Source organism: Chelon labrosus (assembly GCF_963514085.1).
Source record: "Chelon labrosus genome assembly, chromosome: 12".
Classification (NCBI taxonomy): domain Eukaryota; kingdom Metazoa; phylum Chordata; class Actinopteri; order Mugiliformes; family Mugilidae; genus Chelon; species Chelon labrosus.
In genome coordinates, this window is record NC_140345.1 from 20191167 (window position 1) to 20212435 (window position 21269).

Genomic DNA, 21269 nt, shown 5'->3' on the forward strand with positions numbered 1-21269 from the left:
CACAAAAACAGTTTAGGAACAACTAAAAAAAAAAAGAAAAGAAAAACAGTACAAGGTGTTGACCTGGCCTCCAAATTCACTAGATCCCAAACTGATCAAGTATTTGTGGGATGCACTGGAACAAGCCTGATCCACAGAGCTCCCTAAGCTCAAGCCATAGGACCCAAAGGCCCCCACTTACAACATTCTGTTACCAGACACCACAGGACACCCTCAGAAGGCCCATGTCCACTTTCTGATGAGTCACAACTGTTTTGGAGGCACAAGGGAAGGTGGCCATAATATTATGCCTGATCTGTGTCATAGAAATTGGCAGAGGCATTCATGTCCTCTTCAAAATAAATATAATAATGATATAATGACTCTGGTGAGCTCACAACCTGTCTCTTTGAACCGCTGTCAGTTCACATTTTCAATTTGTCCAAGACCTCAAAGAGTGACCAAATACTTACCAGGCTACTTTCATTCAATTAACCTCAGCTGCACTTTCTGTATAGAGCTGAAGACCAAAAGTTAGGAGGTCAGCATATTCACCTAAGCTGATGACACAACATACCTGCTTAATGCCACAATGATAGCAGTCAGGCAATAGGATGGAGGAAACCCGAATGCAGACTAAATACAGACTAACAGGCAGGAAAGGTAATGCAATAAAGTGACTTCAGCAGGAGATTGACTTAAGGCCGGCAGGCACGCCAGCAGGTAAACAACAATGAAGGACTACGATGCGTCAAATGACAGGGAAAAGAGGACTAGTATTTTTTTCCGAAGGATAATGAGGCAATGAGTCAGGTGTCTGAGTGGGTGTGGCAAGACTGGAAATCTGGGCACCCAGCTGGACAGAGGAACGGTGTTTGCTTCTGGCTAGATTGGTCAATGAGAATAATATAGCACAACAGATAAATGCCTCCTTTCTGTCATTTTCTCCTCTGCTTAAGAAACTCCTAAGCCTCTTGAAAGTCCTCATCCCTGCTCTTAACAGACCTCAACTTAGGAGCACTCTTAAGAGATAAGATTCTTTAGGAATACCTTATATCTCTACCAGGATCTATACTCTTAACTTTGAGAGGATCGTCTTAGAAAACATCACAATTCTAAGACTTTTCTCTGGCCACTAGGAGCAACTCTTTGTGCTAAGAATCTTTAGGGATAGGGCACCTGGGGTCCCTCGGTAGGAAGGAGAGAGATCACCGTTTTAACTCTTATTGTTCTGCTAAATCGATGCAGTACTTTTGAGTAAAACATTACCACGCTACAAAGGCTTTGTCGCTAGTTTAACATGCAGTTCATTAAATGTTGGATGTCTGAAAGCTGCAGTGGGATGAATTTAATAGTGTGCACACGCAATGGGACAACACCATCTGTCAACTTGTCGGCGTTCCGACCCATGCGTATTTAATAAGTACTTAGACTTAGACTTAGACTTAGATAAACTTTATTCATCCACAAGGGAAATTGCTTGGTCACAGTAGCAGTAATACTCTTAAGAACCACAGATAAAAGAAAGATTAAATAAGATCAAATAAAACAAAATAAAATAGTATAAGCAAAATGTACAAAGTAGCATATTAGTATATATAAATGTACAAGAAATAGAGATAGAAGAATATTATATACACAGGTACTCGTACCACACCCATCTACAACACTACTGTGTGGACAAAAACACTTCCACAGAGAGACAAACAGTATTAACACTTGACAAGGTGAATGAAATGCCAGCTGCAATCTCGCTCTTACAAAAAACTCTCTGTGATGCATGGTCGACGGTACTGTATATAAAGATGGATGAACGCTACGCGATGTCACTCATGGGATTACTGCCGAACGGCTCCGGCTGTCGCTATCCCAACACCCGCCCCGGCTCCTGGCTAATCCAAACATGGGCAAAGAGGTGGACTTTGAGTGAAGCTAAGGCAGACAAGTGACATCCAGACTGACAGCTAGCAACCTGTGAAGGCACCCACCTGTCACTCATGTCCCTAATTATGCATAACTTTCAAGCCTTGATATTATTTAAACGGGTGAGTCATATAAAGATTCTCCCCCGGTACAGCTGTCATGAATAGAGAAATTATTTTTTTTGGACTAGGCTGTAATAAGTTTATTACTGCTGTCAAGTTTGGTATTTTAACATTTAGGTCATTGGGAATTGACTTGATGTTGGAGTCAGCCTCAAGTGGTGGAGGTGGCACATTGGTGCACTGTGGCACTGGACAAACTCAAACTGCAGAATGTTTAAAACAAGGTAGTCTACTTGCCACATCTGGGTCTTAAACAGTTTATGGCCATATACATGTGTTTTGTCTGTCCAGCTCATAGACTGTATATAAATATGGACAATGCATTCCCACTTCCTTGTATTGGCTGAACTGACGCTAGTGTCCCCTCAATGCTTCCACTCGAGTATTCGGGTCCATTTTCAGCACAACTAGGCAGAGCTTGAGTAAGTCCAGCCTGTGGAAGCTGAACTTCGTCGAAATGGTCATTTTGTTCGGACAATGAGCCATGCTGCGGCTGCGCGTGGCGCTCAGAGATGACATCATCCAGGTTAGAGGTTAGTAGGTCAATCTACAGACCCCGGACGATGATAACAGGTAACTCTGGACTCAACGGGGAATAGCCCTAGCGTATCATAACAAAATATTGGTGAAATGAACGAGTTTCATGGCAGATAATGTGTTACTTAGATCGAACGACTCCAAATGACACCAGAGTTATATGGGTGAGTAAACGATCGTATTTTATGCCAGAAATAGGGTCCAGCTTGTAAAAAACGGTAATTCCCCTTTACCGAAAATGACAAAAAAAAATTGACGTGTACCACTGACATGGAGGGGGTGGAGCTTATGACCTCTACTGCAGCCAGCCACCAGGGGGAGCTCTACTTGCCTTGACTTTACTTACACTGTCAGGGGATAAAATAACCTGCCTCCTTAGACAAATGTATTCTCACGGCAGAATGCATTTTGAGTTACGTCTTTATTTCCGCCTAAAAAAGCTGGCAGCTATAAGTGATGATGACCAGCTTTGTGGAAGTTTCCTCTTGTCGTAGCGCTGAGTCACAGGTCGAGTATCGGTACACCATGACTGGCAGTTGGTCTTCATAGGCTGTCTTCATTATGCTGTTAAGCCCCTCTTAGCTGTGGCCCTCAATGGAAGCTTTAGCTGCCTACTTACCTAATCATGATTAATACATGTAAATGTGAACGAAACAGACGTCAGAGCCATTTATAAATCATCTTTGGCATTCAGATTTGGCTGCTTGAATGGCTTGAACTCAAGCCGGTGCAGCAACAGAGGGACTATGACTGTCGCTGACGCCACAGCCATCCCGTCCGGGCCTCGAGAGCATCTGTGCCTCTGACGAATACGGAAATAAACACGTGCAAGAAAGGAAGAGGTGGGGTAAAATTACATGTACGTCGAAGGATAAATGAGGCTCTCTTGTATTTATCCGAAAGAACCACACAGTGATGTGATAATGATTCCTAACTGTCTTTTCATCACAAACCCGAACTAATACGCTGCTTTCATTACAAAAGTACACTCTGGAGGAACACACAAGTTGTTACATAAGTCCTCTATTCCTTTCTTGCGAAGACACATTACTTCTAATTTCCACCATCACACCTTGAGATCTGCACAAAAAAGACTTGTGCCACTCGACGCCACCGGAGGGTTAGAGACAAAAAAAAGCCGCTCTCGCTGCAAGGAGTAGAAAAACACATCGCTCATTCAGTCAGTCAGTCAGTCAGTCAGTCACTTATAAACAAAGATGTTGCTCACCGAGTGCAGGCGGTGCAGCCTCATTTCCTCCGAATTGGCTGTTATCTAATTGACGTTGATGGAGAGAGAAGTTCGACTTCACTGAGCAGCAGCGGCGGCGCAGGCTGCGGATACAATATCAAAACAGAGAATCTCAAAAAGGTCGCCCGCCGCGTGCGTGTTCACCTCCGAAATTATTAATTACGGCGCACGCAAGCTGGCATTAATTCCACTTGAACATTTCTAATCAACTGTACTCTTGCAATTTTGCATCCTGGTTTTAGCCGTAGCTAAACCTTAATGGGTTCAAGCTGTCCATTAAATGAAACCCTCCTCGCTGCACCAAGCAAGCTGAAAGGAAAATGAATCAATGTACAAAATGTGCGTGCGGGGACCCTGTTGATTCTGTGTGTGTGTGTGATTAATAAGAACATGTGCTGTGTTCAGTAGTCATGCTGCAAAGCAGGTGAACGTCATGCTGTGAGTGTTTGCACTCTTGTAATTGTGACTGATTCACAGTCGGTCGGGACATGGTTAGTGCACGGCTGGTAAAAATCTGCATCAATTAACACGAGTGATTTTCTTAATTTAGGCTAATAAGGGAATATAACGTAAAACACAGGATTGATGCATTTAATTAGCTTCGGTAAAAAGACAAAAATAAACATGGCTATGAAGTGTTTCCATTTATCTAACATGTCCTGCGCTTGACAGTGGGGAAATATCATACATCCAGCAGGATCCTCTGTGCCGCCCTTTGTCGCGCTGCCTTCAGGTCGCTGTGATCGTGTGATGCATGGACACTGAAAAAAAACCCTTTCCAAAGCGAAAAACCAATTACCACAGCTACATGTCTGTTCCCAGAAAAGCATTAGGGAAACAACATGGGCTTTCCCAACCACAGAGCTTTGGGGCTGACTCACTGACAAATAATACCCCCCCCTCAAAAAAACAAACAAAAAAACATGTTATATGAGGATGTGTGACCTTGACAGCTCGGTATCCAAAGGGGAAGAAAGTGAGAGACAGCACCGAGTAATCTAGCAATTTTTCAGCTTCAGCAGGGGGACCATGGTAAAAGAAATGTGCCAATTAGTGCTATTAACATGAATTAGGAAAACTGATTAAATATTATTATCCTTAAGTAAGTTTTAGTCATTTCTAGCAAAAGAGAGTCTTGACTGCAACACGTGAAGATCAGAGGCGCTCAGCATCCACAGACACAAGGCGGCATTTAGCGCCAGGAACACAGTCTTGGTGCGTGACAGCAAATTGGCTGATTTGCATTCAGGTCAGGCTCCGAGCCCGCGCTCATGGCTACAAAGGATGAAGAGGTCCCTGATGATGGAGTTAAGTCCCTCTCCTTTTACTTCGCCGCCAAGATATCGGCTATTACCCATCACGCTGACTGAAGAGCGTGCTGTACTACACTAACGGCCTCGAATACTGATGCGCTGATAATACCTGAAGCCTTATAATGGCCCCAGACCTCTCCACGCCGATGTAATAATTATTTTTGATATTACCCACATCATTAATGTCTTCCAAAGAGTCATTAGTTTGCTACTAATGCTGATTGATATGTGAAATCATTAGGTGAAAGACAAAGCTACTTTAAAACCTCTTTTCCATGTGGACTGGGGCGTGTTTGAATTTGGTTTGAGGGTCACCGAAAGGTCTCCACAGCCTCAGTGTCTGCCGTCTGATGCTCGGACTGGTCTTTGTATCTCATCTCCACTACCTCTGTTGGCATTGCTTTGGACATAAACTGGATTATATTTACAGCAGACAGAGAGGGGGGATGTTTTGTTTATCTGTCTGTTGTGCAGTCAGAGCATGCTCTGGTGTGTCTTACTCATCAACATGATGCACATTGCACATTTTAATTGGGATTTTCGGCTGTTGTCCAGGTACAGACTGACATATCTCAGCCTCTAATGGATGACCTGGTATTGTAAGAAAGGCCAGAGCAGACTCTACCTGCTAAGGGCACTTAGGTCCTTCAGAGTGCAGGGAGCACTCCTGAGGGCCTTCTATGACTCTGTGGTGGCATCAGCTATCTTCTACAGAGTGGTCTGCTGGGGCGGCGGCGTCTCAGCGGCAGACATGAAGAGACCGAACAGACTGGTGACGAAGGCCGGCTCCGTTCTGGGCCGCCCTCTTGAGCCTGCGGAGGTGGTGGGGTGATCCGAGGATGAAAGCAAAGCTGTCAGCCCTGATGGAGAATCAATTCCACCCCCTTTATGGCACTGTAACAGCAGTGAGCAGCGCCACATGAACGACTCTGCCAGTTATGACACAGATCAGGCATAACATTATGACCACCCGCCTAATATTGTGCAGGTCTCCCTTGTGCCTCCAAAACAGTTCCTAAGAGATGCCTTAGGAATTCGTGGGGGAATTTGGGTTGAGGGGAGGGGCCTCTGTGGATCATCCCACAGATACTTGATCAGTTTGGGATCCAGTGAATTTGGAGGCCAGATCAACACCTTGTGCTGTTCTTCTTTTTTTTTTTTTTTGAGTTGTTCCTAAACTGTTTTTGTGTGTGTGCCTGTGTCAGGCTGCTTCCTGCTGGGGATGGATGCTACAATCAAGGAGTGTCATTGCTATGGGGTGGGGGTGCGCTTTGTACCACTGCATTACCTCATTGGGCAATTTTTACTGGACCTCCAGCGTATTTCTTTAATGAAATATCTAAACAACTTGATGGACATAAACCTTTTCAGGCCAAAATCCTGTTTTCCAAAACTACCTGCAAAATAGATGTTGTCTTCAGACTCAGCTGCCCTGCTAAATATCAGCATGTTAGCATTTTGATTGTGAGCCTGTTAGCATGCCGTACCCAAGTAAAGCTTGATAGTGTCCTGTATGGATACAAATTAAAGTCACTTCATGCTGTATCTGAAGGATTTTTTGTGATTCTAGGGCATACTGCATAAATCTTCACTAGCATTGTGTCCTCATACTGAACAGATAAACCTGTACTATTGCTATAACTGGAAAGATGCTATCACTGCATAAAAATTTTATACTGTAGCAGTCTCCAAGGACATCATTCAACGACGGTTGTTTTGTTTATGTTATACAGACAGTTACAGGTAATGACTTTCTGTGGTGAGCGACACAGCTGCTTTCAGAGTCAATTTCTGAAAAATGCTACCTAGTTTTTTTCCATCATTGTTGTTGCTAGCGAGTGGAAGTACCCATTGTTTGTGTGAAGAAATACTGCCCACATCAGTTTTTCTGCAACTCCTACAACACACCGCGGCTTCAACACTGTGAATGAACACAATGGCGCTGATGAGTTGTGTGGGATACCAAATGAAATCTTCTTCCCACCCCCGAGCACGGCCAAGGTGTTTACTGTGTGGGATGCGTTTATTTATGAGATCATGCAGGTGTCAGCTGCTGACTTGCAGCTCTTCTGCTGTGTGTACAAAAACTTTTCTCCTCCCAACACCTCAGTGTCACACATGTCCCCCGTGGCTTCATATAATTTCTATTTTGATTTTGATTTTCTATTCAGATTACTCCTGCTAAGAGCTCCTGTTATGCACATACAGCGACTGAAGGTCGTTTGAAGTGTATCACACTTTATTTTAATCCAGTAGTCTGAGCAAAAATGCAAACGTACATTACTTAATGAAGAAGAGCTGAACTATGATTTTTATAGAGAAAAAAAATCTGGTCTATTAAATGTTGCATTAAAGCAATATTCAGGGTCTTGCACAGCTTCAACATTAATGTACAATCTGCATGTTTGTTATGCTCCAGTAGTATTCATTTAGAACTGTTTTGAAGTATAGCAACGCAAATTACACCATGTCGGCTGTGATGGCTAATATTCATATGAGCCATTAAAATGAAGACGATAAAAGTTGCCACTTAGAATTTTTATAGGAAGATCAGCATGAATTCTCTTTTATCCTATTGATTTTTTTTTCCCTCTAGCAGAGCAGCAATTCAAGTGTAACAGTTATTCCAGCATTTGTTTAAGAGCATTAATCCATACAGAAACATCAGCAGTTATCACTATAAAAAATAAAAACATTTTAAATCTCAAATTAAGTGAAATACAATTGACACTGATTGACATGACAGACCAACAGGCAATAGAAAATGACATATATAATGAAAATATGGTGAAAACAGTGAAAGAAGAGTAAGAGAGACATTGACATATGTACCATTCAAGAAAATATTTCCTATATACAGAATAAAATCCACATGATAAACGTGACATGAGTTGTTTGAAGAGTGCAGACAGATTAGGACTCATCATGTAAGGTACAGGAAGGGGTTTAGCAAGGGCTGTGACAATTTATACATGTATAAAAACATTCTTTCTTACATTTAAAACAAACACAGTTTGCATTTCTCCTACAGAAATCATCTAGATTCCCTCACTGGTGAAGATTTGTGTAGTTACAATTATCAGCAGAAGCTCAAGCAAAGCCTCTCACTTATGTAAATGTGTCACATATATTCCCTTTACAGGTACACCCCTGATATGTTCATTGACATTTCTTAATTCATCAAAAAAAGGCTTTCTTAATGAAATGTGACCATTCCACAACAATGACATAAAATTAAATGCATCACTCATTGTAAGAGTCATGAAATGATGTTATCTGATCGAGTGCCAATTAAGACCAAGAAATGCATCAGAATATTTCTGATAAGTGTAACTGTTGGTATCTCATAAGAGCATTAGGTCCCTGGATCATTAACAACTTAAGATGTTAACATCTAACAACACGTTAATACTTTTGAAATTCACTCGATTTAGCTACTTTCAGTTCTGCTCTTTAGACCTTTTTAAACACACAGCGACTATACATATTCAGAAACAACAACCTTAGTGTTAGTGGGTCATTGTTTCCTATACTTCAAGTTTTCTAGGAGAAGGGTCAGTTCATCCACTTTTGCTGTAGGCAGCATTTATGTCAAACTTCGCATAAGCAGCAATGTTCCAAATGTCCAAGTGTCCAAGTTGAGCAAGACACTGAACCCCAAATTGCTTCCAATTCTTAGTGGCGTCTGAATGAATGGGAATGTGTAGAAGTGGCTGTAAAGCACTTTGAGTACCACAGGCAGAAAAGCATTATAGAAATATGAGACCATTTAGCATTTATTAGTACGGTAAGCAGGAAATCTCCTATTTGAGTGACCTGACCCTTACAGTGCTACAAAGTCTGATTAATCTTTTGTTAAACTAACTAATTTAGTGGTTTATAAAGCGTACCCAAATTGTGTCACCATTAAAGCCATACTTGTCTTGTAGCTCTGAGGTTGAGATGTGTTTACAGCAGATCACGCCCTGAAACTCCAGCTTCTCTGAAAAGGCTGGAAGGGTTTCTTGAGGTTGAAGAACATGAGATGAGGCTTGACTCGTGGGGGTTTCTCAGGTATGGCAGCTGCTTTGCTTTCCTCAGTGGGAAACCGGGAGTGGTAGACTTCTGGGTAGGACTTCTGGAACTGAGAGGGGCAGAGAATGTATATTTAATGTGCAGTGCCATAAAGAGACGGTTAGGCCCTTATTGAGTTAAAATTATACGTCTTTGGATAATTCAAAACAAGTCAATCAAATATATTTCCCATTTATATTTTTCAGGTAACAATAGTGATTATGAGCAGCACTCAGTCCATGTTGCTATGTTACCCTTGACAAGTCTCTGAACACTGTGTAAGAAGCATTGCCGTCACTATAAAAATCCTTTTTCAGGCTATGGTATAAAAATGAGAGCTACTAACTGAAGCAGACTCAAATGAATTCTGTTCACAGATCCAGGCGCCTGTCTTCAAGGATTTTAATCCTTTTACACTAAAATGCTCCTCAAACATCAAACTAAAACAAAACACGCCCCTGTTAGGATAAAAGTTACCACTATAAGTGGATAATTATTACATTTAAATCATTTGCACTATAGAAAATCAAGTACTGCCATGTAATGCTTACAGCTTAGTGTTTGCAACCAGTTTAACTTTTTTTGTAATCCACAAGCTCATCAAACCAAGATATTTTCAGTTGGATCTGCGTTTATCAATGTTTTAACATGTCCATAAAGAACAGGCATACCTGTTTGAGTCTTTTCTTCTTGTCCTTAGCAGGGAGTTCTTTGTCTGCAATCAGGCCTTCCAGCAACTGCTGGAGGGGTATCTGAGTACCTATCACCCTCTGCTCCTCACACTCCACCCGACGGATCTGTTTACAAAAAGCTGGAGATGCGCTGAAATCTGTGTCTGAACCTTCATACTTTATCTGAAGGAAGACAAAAAGGAGATCAGGGGTTAATGTACATATTTAGTGATTTTTAGTTGTTTTTAAATAAAGAACAAAAAATGACATTTGCTCTTTATTTAAAGCATTTCTTTATTTACTGCATCGTGATCAAAAACTGTCTTTTTGTGAGGAAACAGAATGAGTCCACAGAATAAAACAAAGCAAGTCTACAACTGTAAGGCAAACAATGTTGAACAAAGACAATCAATAGAGTCTGTGTTCTACATTTTCTGATTCACCGGCCAAAACTAAATACATGCACAAGTCAATATTAATTGAATGTGTGCACAGAGGAATGGATTAAAAGCCCAAAGGATCACCAACTGTCATCACATGAGGCTGATCAAGACAGCAGGAAAAAAAAAAAAAACCTTAGAGAAAGTGTCCCTTAGGTATTGTCTCTGTTAAAGTTCTATCTTTGCCATGTCTCACGACTGACTCTCTTTGCTCACAAGCAGAAACTGTTTGTCAGTCCCCATTGCTCAAGTGTCACAGCAAAACAGACAGGTTTACCTTGAAGGACTTAATAAAACCCCTATGGATGTTTTTTGTATTTGATGGTGTTTCCCATAGCAACAGGTGCAAGAACATCAAGTTACAATTCAGCAGTAACTATGCTGTCACTGAATATTAGATTCAGATTAGCAATACTGCTTATATTTAATATAATTAATGTTTGAGTCTAATGTATTGCTTCCATGTCTAGAGCCTCTAATAGTTTCATTTTGTGAATTTAATTATATCCCGTTAATCATTATTCTGCTGTTGGCCAGCACATGACGCTGCTGACTGTCCCCCCTCGTATTGTTCCGTTTACTACTGAGGCAAATCCTAAATGGTCATTTTGCATGTGAAATGTGTGTAGTTCTCAGATCTTAATCTGATTAATTAATATCTCAATTTGCCGGTAGCTGGACCAATTTTCACCACTCGGCCACAAGGTGAGAGAGCAACTCCGGCACATCTCACTTCACACAGGGTGTGAACTGGTATAGATTAGAGGACATGTGTGCCTGGAGCAGCAGATGTGGCAGAAAATGGGTGAATGTGAATGATGCAGAAAGGAGCAGAACCGGCCTACCTGCAGTCACTTCTTATGCGTAATGTCTTCGTTTGCAGAAAATGTACTGACCTGAGCTCTTTTGAGGTGGGACAGGTGCTCGTCAACTTGGCAACGCAGCTTGGTTGGCACTTGGAAAACAGTGTTGTGGTGTTCCATCATGAAGGTCACCAGTTTTGTGGCAAGTAACTCGTCTAAATCCATGTCATCTGCTGAGCCCAGAACGCACTGAGAGAACATCTGCACCATCTGGACAGCGACCGCAAAGGGAGATGGATAAGAGACTAACTTACAGCGACACACAATAACTCAAATACTGTGGTGTATACAATATTATTACAACCTTGAATCAGACTAACTTTATCAGTCACGAAGCAAAATTCATTTTTATAACGGCTGTAAAAGAGAATGGAAGCTGTAAAAATAAAGCTAAAATGTTGAAATTAAATGTAAAAATACTGTGCATTCAACAGAAAACGGAGAAATTATATAACTATACAAGAGGTCAGGACCTCCTGTGATATTCAGAGGAGCGTTTAGTGATCAAATATGAATATGAATATGCTCCTCTGGCTAATCACGGCGAGAGATATAGTCCATCATGAAGAGGAGTTTTGACAACATCCTCCTCTCTGATGCTGCATGAAGATTTTCCAGCTCCACCCCTAGGACCGAGCAAGCCTCCTGAGTAAGTCTGTTGAGTGTTTTGCTAATAACACTTGAATTTGCATGCAAACACAGTTAGAGTTCGGGGCTGTTTTGATCCTGGTAATATTATCCTAATGACCGAGCGAGATGCATACTTAATGTAGTCAGAGTCGAAAATAAAACATCAAGATTAAATCTGTCAGTTCTGGAGGGAGAGTCAAAACAGTCAAACTCTGAAAAATTCTAAACTAAATCTGAAGGCAAAACAGCTGCAGCAAACACTACTTATATGACGTTTAAAGATTCTGGGTTTCCTTATACACTGTCTGGCCAAAAAAAAGAAAGTCACCACCTGGATTTAACCAATCAAATAGGTACGAGCCTCCTATTGGATAATTACTGCATGGGCGGTTATCTTTCAGCTGGCAAATTATTTAACCCCAACTGATGCAACGAGTAGCTTCTCATTTCTTAAACAACCATGTCGAAAGACACATCCCGTGACACATCCTGTTTGAGAAGGGTCAAATCATGCATCAAGCTGAGAAAACATCTACGGAGATTGTAGAAACTACTAAAATTGGATTAAGAGCTGTCCAGCACATTGATTGTGATTGGTGATCACTTTAACGTTTGGTGAAATCAAATCGAAGAAAAACAACAGTAGAACTCAGGGCTATATTTAATAATGAAAGTAAGAGCATTTCCACATGTACAATGTGAAGGGAACTCAAGGGATTGGGACTGAACCGCTGTGTAGCCTTAGGAAAACCACTAATCAGTGAGGCTAACTGGAGAAAAAGGCTTCAGTTTGCTAGGGAGCATAAAGATTGGACTCCGGAGCAATGGAAGGTCATGTGGTCTGATGAGTCCAGATTTACCCTGCTCCAGAGTGACAGAAGAGAGGCATACACCCATCATGCCTAGTGCCTACTGCACAAGCCTGTGGTTGCTGCAGTTGGTCAGGTCTAGGTTCAGCAACATTATGTGCCCGAAGAATGAGGTCAGCTGACTACCTGACCAGGTTATTCCATCAATGGATTTTTTCTTCCCTGATGGCATAGGCATATCCCAAGATGACAATGCTAGGATTCATTGGGCTCAGAGATTGTGAAAGAGTGGCTCAGGGAGCATAAGACATCAATTTCCCTTTGGGATGTGCTGGAGAAGGCTTTGCGCAGTGGTCTGACTCTCCCATCATCAATACAAGAACTTGGTGAAAAATACTGGATGGCAATAAATGTTGTGACATTGCAGAAGCTTACCGATACAACGCCACAGCGAATGCGTGCTGGAATCCAAGCTAAAAGTGGTCCAACAAAATATTTGAACGCTTTTTGTTTTTTAATTTTTTGGTGGTGACTTTTTTTTTTTGGCCAGGCAGTGTAGTTCGGCAACAAGTACATTCATTCAGCTTTAAGCTTCAGGGATTGCTATGTAAGTGAATTGCCCAGAAACTTTTTTTTTTATCACATATTGTGTTTGGAACATCCTGAATGACCTGCCATGCTCTGATATTAATATTCAGCTTTTGCCGGACCACAGCTGGCCTTGAATATTATCCATCTTTAATTCATAACCACACTAGGGCAGAAAACGCACAACAAACTTTCATGGGATATTCTTTCTGAGGAAGATGAAGTTGTTAGTCATTTCTTTGCAAGTTTAATTTTTCTAAACATTTTGAGTGTCTGTCCTTGTGGCCTGTGTTTCATATAGTACCAAGTACTCTTGCAGGAATGTGCGTTACCGTATTCCCTGGATTGTATTGTCTTGCGTATCATGATATTTTGAAGGGGAGTACAAGTCTAGAGCTGTTGTGACAGGAAAGGTTGCAGTGACCCTGAAGTGTGTTCTCCCTGAATACATTACACTTGGATGTCATGAATAATCTTGTACTTTAGCTGTGCTGTACCAAATGTCTTCAGAAGGGCAGAGAGGTGAAAAACAACTACGACAACTACGACGTTTGTACTTACAAACACGAAACTTTAATCCAACGCTGGAGAGGATATATTTTCCCTCCGCTTTTTCCCTCAGCTTTTTGGCCATACGCATACATTAAAATAGTCTTATAATTACTATCAGTACTATATTATTATCAGATGAGGACTGATACAATTGTTACTGTGGGTTTTCATTAATGATGAGTATTTGTAAAATGAATGAATAGGAATAAGCACCAAGTATTATGCAGGTGGTGCTTTCATATTTAAATGTAGTTCTGTGTCTGCACACATACAGATTCTGATCATTTTTACAAAGAGAATCTTACTCTGAATCCCACTTACTCAGAGCAGGCAGAGACCTTTTTTTTCTACAACTTCCTTCTCTTTGCTTGAGAACTACACCGATCAGGCATTACATTATGACCACATTCCTAGGTCTCCCTTGTGCCTCCAAAACAGTTGTGACTCATCAGAGAATGGACATGGGCCTTCTGAGGGTGTCCTGCGGTGTCTGGCAACAGAATGTTGTTGGTGGGCACCTTGTGCTATTTTTCAGGTTTTTGAGTTGTTCCTAAACCATTTTTGTGTGTACCTGTGTCAGGCTGCATCCTGCTGAGGATGGCTGCTGCCGTCAAGGAGTGTCATTGCTGTGGGGTGGGGGTGCCTGGTCTGATTTAGGTGGGTGGTACATGTCTAAGTAACATCCACTCAAATGACAGGTCCAAAAGTTTCCCAGCACAACACTGAATTGTCACAAGATGGTCAAAGCTATTTACTTCACCTGTCAGTGGTCATACTGTTATAATCTGTATAACCAGTACAACCATGCAACAAACCATGGAAATAAACAAAATATGTAATATGTTTTATATTTCAAGTAGGGATGTTATGACAGCTAAAATTCTGGAAACACAATGACACTTGTTTTCTTCTGAAACTGAGGAACTACTGTATAAAAGTTGAGTCTGTACTGCAGAAACTGAAAATTTGGTTCTTAGATTTTGTTGTTGTTGTTTTTTAGGATCTTTTGTAGCTCCTACTTAAGGGTAGGTAAGCCATGGACAAGGCATAGGCAACCAAAAGCCAGTATGCAAATGGTGTCACAGAACATTTGTTTCTGAATTGGTAGAGCTATAGCTGTGGTCGTACTGGGTCACAAACATTCACAAAGGCTTATGTCAATCTGTTTAGACTACTGTACTGACTGCTGCTCATAATGTCAGCTGGATACTGTCATCAGTCTGCAAAAACACTAAACTGTATGTTAATGTGTACGTAGAAACACATTCATTTTATGTTTTGGTTTTTTGTATTGATATTGACCACCAAAGGTATTGTGACATCTCTAGTTAGGAGCTTTATAAAAGTAGAAGGACTATCACACTGTGTCCTCAATGATAATTATGGGACTTTCCCAAAAACACTTGTAGTGCAGAAGTAGTAGAACAGTATGTAGAGAATAAAAAAAATAGGATTAACTACCAGCGTGCGTGTAGCAATGGTGTCATTAAGTGGAGGCAGGTGGGGATTCTGGCAGACCCGAGCCATGAGGCGCAGTAAAAGCTGGAGGCGTCTTCGGTTAGGTGGTGGAAGAAGGAGACAGCTGACTTGAAGAGCCTCAGTAGCTACCTCCTGCTCCTGCAGCAAACCTGCAGTGATTAAAAAAAAAAAAGTTTTATAAAATAGCCCTCGATAAGGGCAAGCAATCTGGAGACAATGAACACCAACAGCAGTATAAACGTATTGTAGTGAATTCACATTGTGAAGCACTCACTGAGAATGTTAACAAAAACTTCATAAAGATGGAAAGTCAGGAGGGGCTCTTTGAGTCTCTGGAAGTAGTCTGCTACTGTTTTCAGAACATCCCTCTCAAAACCTGGGTAGACTGGTTGTTTGGTTTCGTTGCCATTAGGCCCTGAGAAGGAAAACAAAGACAGTTGCTCTTCACAAGAAATTGCTTTTCCCAAGAACGGCTAAAAAAAACAACAACCCCCATAGTGAAAACAATACAATGTTAAATTGCAATATTTTAGGGTTAAGGTTATCTATAAATGTGACGGCACTGTCTAAAAAATATGAAGCCAACTTTCCCCAAACATTTACCAGTATAAATAGAAAGCTCAATAGTTTTAAAAAAATTGTTTAATTTGTCTTTCAGGTGCTTGTCCTCACAACAGTCCCCGTCCCTAAAGAGTCTGATCCGTTCTCAAAGCAGATGGTGTTTTTCGTTTTTGTACGTTTGTTTGTTATATGTTTACTTAACATTTTAGACTTACACTTGGCGAGGCATTTCATTGCTGATACCACCCAGTAGGGCATGTCCTCTGCAAGGGGAAACGATTTATCATTATAATCTTGTAACAAAGAAACAAACCAACAGTTCTTTTCTCTAGGTGTGAATCAATTTGGCATACCTGCTCTGTTCTCCAATACGACTATGCCTGTTTTATTAACACTGAACACATTGTGAACAATGTGCTTGCCGTTGACATGCGCCGGATTTAAAACTCCATCCAAAGTCTTTAGGCCCAGGACTCTCTGTAAACTAAAACAAGAGTTGGCATCACACAGCTGGAAAAAAAAAAAAATATAAACAGCATGAACTATATAGGTGTTTAATAAGGAATGGGAGAATGGGTTACATACTGTGCAACAGTCAGCGATTTCCAGATGTGGTCCACTTGTTTTGGAGTTATCTCCTTCCTGCGTATGAGCTTGCATTCATTAACGTCTCCAATGGCCACACTGTGCCTTTTATTCCACAAATCTGATGTCTGATGAGATATTAAAGCAAAAGTGAATGAAATGTATAGTGCAATAGCAATCCCATAAAACACTGATGTAGTACAATCAAATAAAATTAAATCCACTTTTGAAAACTGTGACAGAGGTGTGTTGATGCTAAATCCATGTTAACATTTAGACTGTACTGAACACTGTATGTAGGAATGCATTGCGATGTAATGTGTGGGCTTACTACCCTCGTTCTTCCTCCATTTATGTGTAAATGTGTTGGACAATTTTTGAAATGCCCTTCAACATGGTGCTGTCCATTGCCACATAACCATACAAACATACAACAGAGCAGAGAAGCAACTATACCTGCAAAACTTAAAGTTAAAAGTAAGGGAGCACTTTTGTTTGGCCCGTGTACTGCACTGCATTACATCAAAGAAATAAGTAAATGAAAGCGATTTCTCAGTGTACCGAATAACCTTGAGAATAGAAGCATGTAAATGACACCATTAGCTAGTAATTGAAACAGGGAAGGCACTTAAAATGATCTCATCTCACCATTTGCTCTCAATTAAATTTGCATATTCTTACACACTTCAAGCACAGAGCAAGTCAGTGAAAGCGCAGGAGGGGTGGAACATTTTTGTCTGTTCCTCACCATGACAGCAGACTTCAGGGGTGCAATGTTTTCCTGCTGGGGCAGCTCCTCATAGTCATCCCAGCGGATGAGTCTGGGCAGGTCCCTGCTGTCTCTTAACAAAGGTCTTGTTGGAAAAGACTTGAGGGGAGACAGTGTGGGGAACCTGGAGAGACAGGCAACAGCACTGGGCTTAGCCAAAGGGGGGCAAGAGATGCAGCAGCAATATTTTCTTGCGTATGAAGTTACATGAATATCAATACAGCACGGCAAAAAAAAATACCTGTACAGATGGCCATTGTCTTCAAAGTCCTCTGTCCCATGGCGTCCTTTGATGTCTTCAATGACATGAGCCTTGAGGAACTTCCTGAGCAGCTGCAGAGTCTGGTAGCGAGTCACCTCGGGTCCAAAGTTGTAGTTGTACCTCAGCAACTCATGCAAATAATCCACAGCCTCAGATCCCGTGAAACTGCAGTCATAGTAGCGGAAATTTGCCCAGTGCCTTTTCAGAGGCATGCCTCCACGAAAAAGTTTAATGGTTTCATTCCACTGTGTGAGAGGGAGACATAGAATGGGGTGTGAGAGGATTGGCTGAAAGTCAAATAAAAGATCAGATGCAGTATATTCCAAAGCTTTTTGTTTTCGTCCTACTAATATGTCAAAGCTAGCATATTTTGTTGGTGAACTGTCCCATAAGGGGAATGTTCAGGCGACACAGTAATATAGTGGTTAGTATCGTCTTTGTGTACCTACGCAGATTTGCTCTGGCTTGCCTTCACCGTCCAAATACATGCATAAGGTTAATGTGTGTGAATGGTTGTGATTGTGCCTATATGACTCTGCACCACTATATACAATGGTGGCCAAAACTATAACATCTGATACCTGAAAATATTGACTTTTATTATTTTTTTTTGCCTCCGAAACATGATCTCAGTTTATAATGTCCATGAAACATGCAGGTGGTTGCTCTGAGCACAACAAATATCAGATAAAGTGAGTCCTACTGTTTTTATCCACTATTTATATAATATAGAAGTTATTTTAACTTATATCAATATATTATTTTCTGAGAACTTCAACACTAATGTTATCTCATCCAACTCAATTCTTTCCTTTGAATGTACAATAGACCTGTCCAGTTTGTTTTCCAACTCGCCCCAAATTTGCTCAACGTGGGTTGAGGTGAGTCCATAAATTTCAACGTTCCAGCAGATTCCTTCTGTCGCCAGTAGTTTCAGCAATAGTTAGAAGAATGTTTAGGGTCATTGTCCTCTTTGAAAATAAAATACAGGTGGTACTCCATGCCTCAACAGAATGTTTGTTGCCTTTCTTATCCATAATGTCATCAATTTTCATTAAGTCACCTCTCTTCCGGATGTTGAAATGCCAGCCCACACCATAACCGCCTCCGTGTTTTGTTCTTTCTTGCCAAACAACTGTTGCCAACCAACCGTTGGCAAGAAACACTCATTTTTATGTCTCTCCCCCTTCCTCCTTCCAACATACACTTTTTGCTTGTTGCCAGACTGTGCAAACTTGGACCCATCAGCCCACAACATTTTTATACTAATCTTCCTTTGTCCATTCTGGTAATTACAGGCATTTCACTCTATTTTTCCCCTCTCAATAATAGTTTCTTTGCTGCTATTCTGCCAGCAAGTCCTTTTTCTCCCAGTTTCCGACACACTTATTTAAAAACACTGTTGCACCATTAGTCACTGTGGCCTTGTACATTTAGAAGAATCACACAGCTGTGTCCTAAGACTCTCTGATCACTATCAATTTAATCATGATCACACATGTCAATGACTACACAAGTAATTTGGCTTCTTCTGTGAAGGAACATGATTGTGGGAAAATAGGCCTAACTGGTTGGGTTTTTTTTACAAGTAAAATCCTATATATCCTTATGATGGCTCTATTCTATGGGTTATAGATCATACTGATGACTTTGTAGATATTTAATTTGTTTTATGGGTTATTTTACTAGCCAATTTAACAAAAACAACTGAAACCTGCCAAGTGCTGTAATAAATTTTGGTCACCAGTGTACTGTGCATTACTTTAGGATAGCTGAATGCAATTAAAGACCCTAAGCCTGACATACTTGTAGAAACGGCCGATAGTGACAGTGGAGTAAACAGTGTGTGATGCTTTTACATTAAATACAAAAGGTAGCTACGGTAGTGTCAAGCATACACATTTGACATGTAAACAATGTGAATACAGCATTATCTTTAATGCTAACTGAAGACTTGCAGTGAATGTAGCGATTAGATACGATAATAATTTAATGAAAGGGGCAAAAAAGTGCAGCAGTAAAAGTGTTTATGGTTGATGCCCACTGAATGACAGCAGTTTGTGACATTTATTTTGTAAAGACGATATTCAACAAGTTTGAAATGTCCCTGTGCCCCACAAAGACAACACACAACTGCCGTGTTAGCTAATTAACTTAGTTACCGTTAAACTTACGACTAAACCGAGTTTAAAAGTGTGCCGAATGCAAAATAGCAACTGTAATTTACGACAATGAACACACGTTAAAAGAGTAAAACTAGTAATTTGCACTATTACACTGTAACAGAAAACTTAGCGAGCTTAACAGTTGACGTTGGCGTTAGTTAAAGCTTCCCAGCGTCACGTTGCTAAAGTTACCAACAAACTCACCAGCTTCGTCGCCCTGTATGGACCCGGTCCGATAACGTTACCTTCCATTCTGACACCAAAAAAAACACCTTTACTCCTCTGAAAACATAGAGATATAAAAACTGTTTCCTTTTTAATGTGTTTGTAAAAAGCTTTAGTCGAAAAAAACAGGAGTCTGAATAGAAACGTTGCTGCCAACTTTGAATCTTGTGCGTCACATAATCTGAGCGACGTGATTGGACGGTGGGCTGGTCACGTGACCGGCAGGAATGCGGAGTTCATGAATGGGCTCGAACTACTGGTAGTTGTAACCATGGTTGTAACCGTTGTATCAAGAAGAACACAGCATTAGCATAATCTTAAACTATTTATCTGTAATTATCCAGAAATAATTCAGATTTTTCATTACGAGCGTATGAATATAATGTCATAAAATAGCATGTTAATGCAATGGTAAGCGACTGCCCGTGCTTAATGTAATTGATTAAATGTTATAATGTGCCACTTCTTCTTGAGACACTTTATTAGTCTGATTACTGGGAATTCAAGGGCCCTTTTAATGAAACACGAAGCACTTAGTATAAAAATGTATAGAAGAACGCAGGATGCTGGATGGAGCGATCTAAGAGACGGAGACAGTCTGAAACACTAAAACTAAATGACAAGTGGCTGATGACTATTTCAACCAAATTCATGTTACAGCTTTGAGAAGGACTGCAGGCATGACAGACAGGCACAACGGAAATTACAGTAGGTGAAGAAAAGGAAATAATTGCATGGATGACCTTCTCTAGATCCCTGGAGGATCCGTGTGGTTAATAATTGAAACCATTCATAGCCGCACAGAGGCTATGAATGGAGGCTTTACCCTGCTTTGAAAATTTCAAAGAACAAAAAAAATATATAAATATATATAAAAAAGGAAAACACTGCAAAACATATACCAAGCAAAGAATCTATTGTTGACTGAGGGTCAACGCTGGGGCAGAAAATGTATTCATGTTCTTTTTCGTTGCATCATTGAAATAATCTTTTACATTCAGTTCCTACTATCAACAAGACAATTATAATAATGACCGAGGGGCAGTGTATGTTCTGTAGAGAGATGGAGATCTAATAATTAACCTATCATTTCACATTGAATGCACCCATAACCCCAAACCCCAGTGGTGTCTATAGCTAATTTGCATATTCATGAGAACTGTACAGGGGTGAATTTCATTTTTTATTTTTTATTTTTTTTACATGACTCATCCCTTTAAATTTTATGAAGGCTCAAAATTAGGGTCTGATTTGAGTGACAGGTGACCGATGTGCAATGTCAAAGGTCACTCGAAGCTCGCTATAGCTGAAACACACGAGTAAAAGAAACACCACGGTCTGGGTACTTGCAGCCAAAGTTTAACAAATGCCAGTAGCTGAGTATATTAAAAGCCGTGTGTGTAGCTTCCTTCGCCACCTGAGAGATGAGTGATAACTGTGGAAGCACATTAGGGCACTGCCATCATGACTTAAGATGTCTGTAGTAGGGCAGGG

At 40.7% G+C, this 21269-nt stretch overlaps 1 protein-coding gene across 2 annotated transcripts; it reads right to left on the minus strand.

Moving 5' to 3' along the window:
- Positions 1-7640: 7640 nt before the first annotated feature.
- LOC311497304 (DEP domain-containing protein 1B-like) lies at positions 7641-20012 on the minus strand. 2 transcript variants are annotated; one of them, XM_084557563.1, is made up of 11 exons: positions 19755-20012; positions 17365-17630; positions 17103-17247; positions 16355-16482; positions 16123-16253; positions 15985-16032; positions 15483-15623; positions 15191-15357; positions 11184-11360; positions 9848-10030; positions 7641-9246 (listed from the first exon to the last, which is right to left on the minus strand). In XM_084557563.1, the coding sequence occupies exons 1-11, from the start codon at positions 19800-19802 to the stop codon at positions 9082-9084; spliced, it is 1599 nt and encodes a 532-aa protein (XP_084413689.1). In that variant the 5' UTR covers positions 19803-20012; the 3' UTR covers positions 7641-9081. The 2 variants fall into 2 exon arrangements, with proteins under 2 accessions (XP_084413689.1, XP_084413688.1); XM_084557562.1 differs by having other exon boundaries at positions 17103-17630.
- Between the last annotated feature and the right edge of the window lie 1257 nt (positions 20013-21269).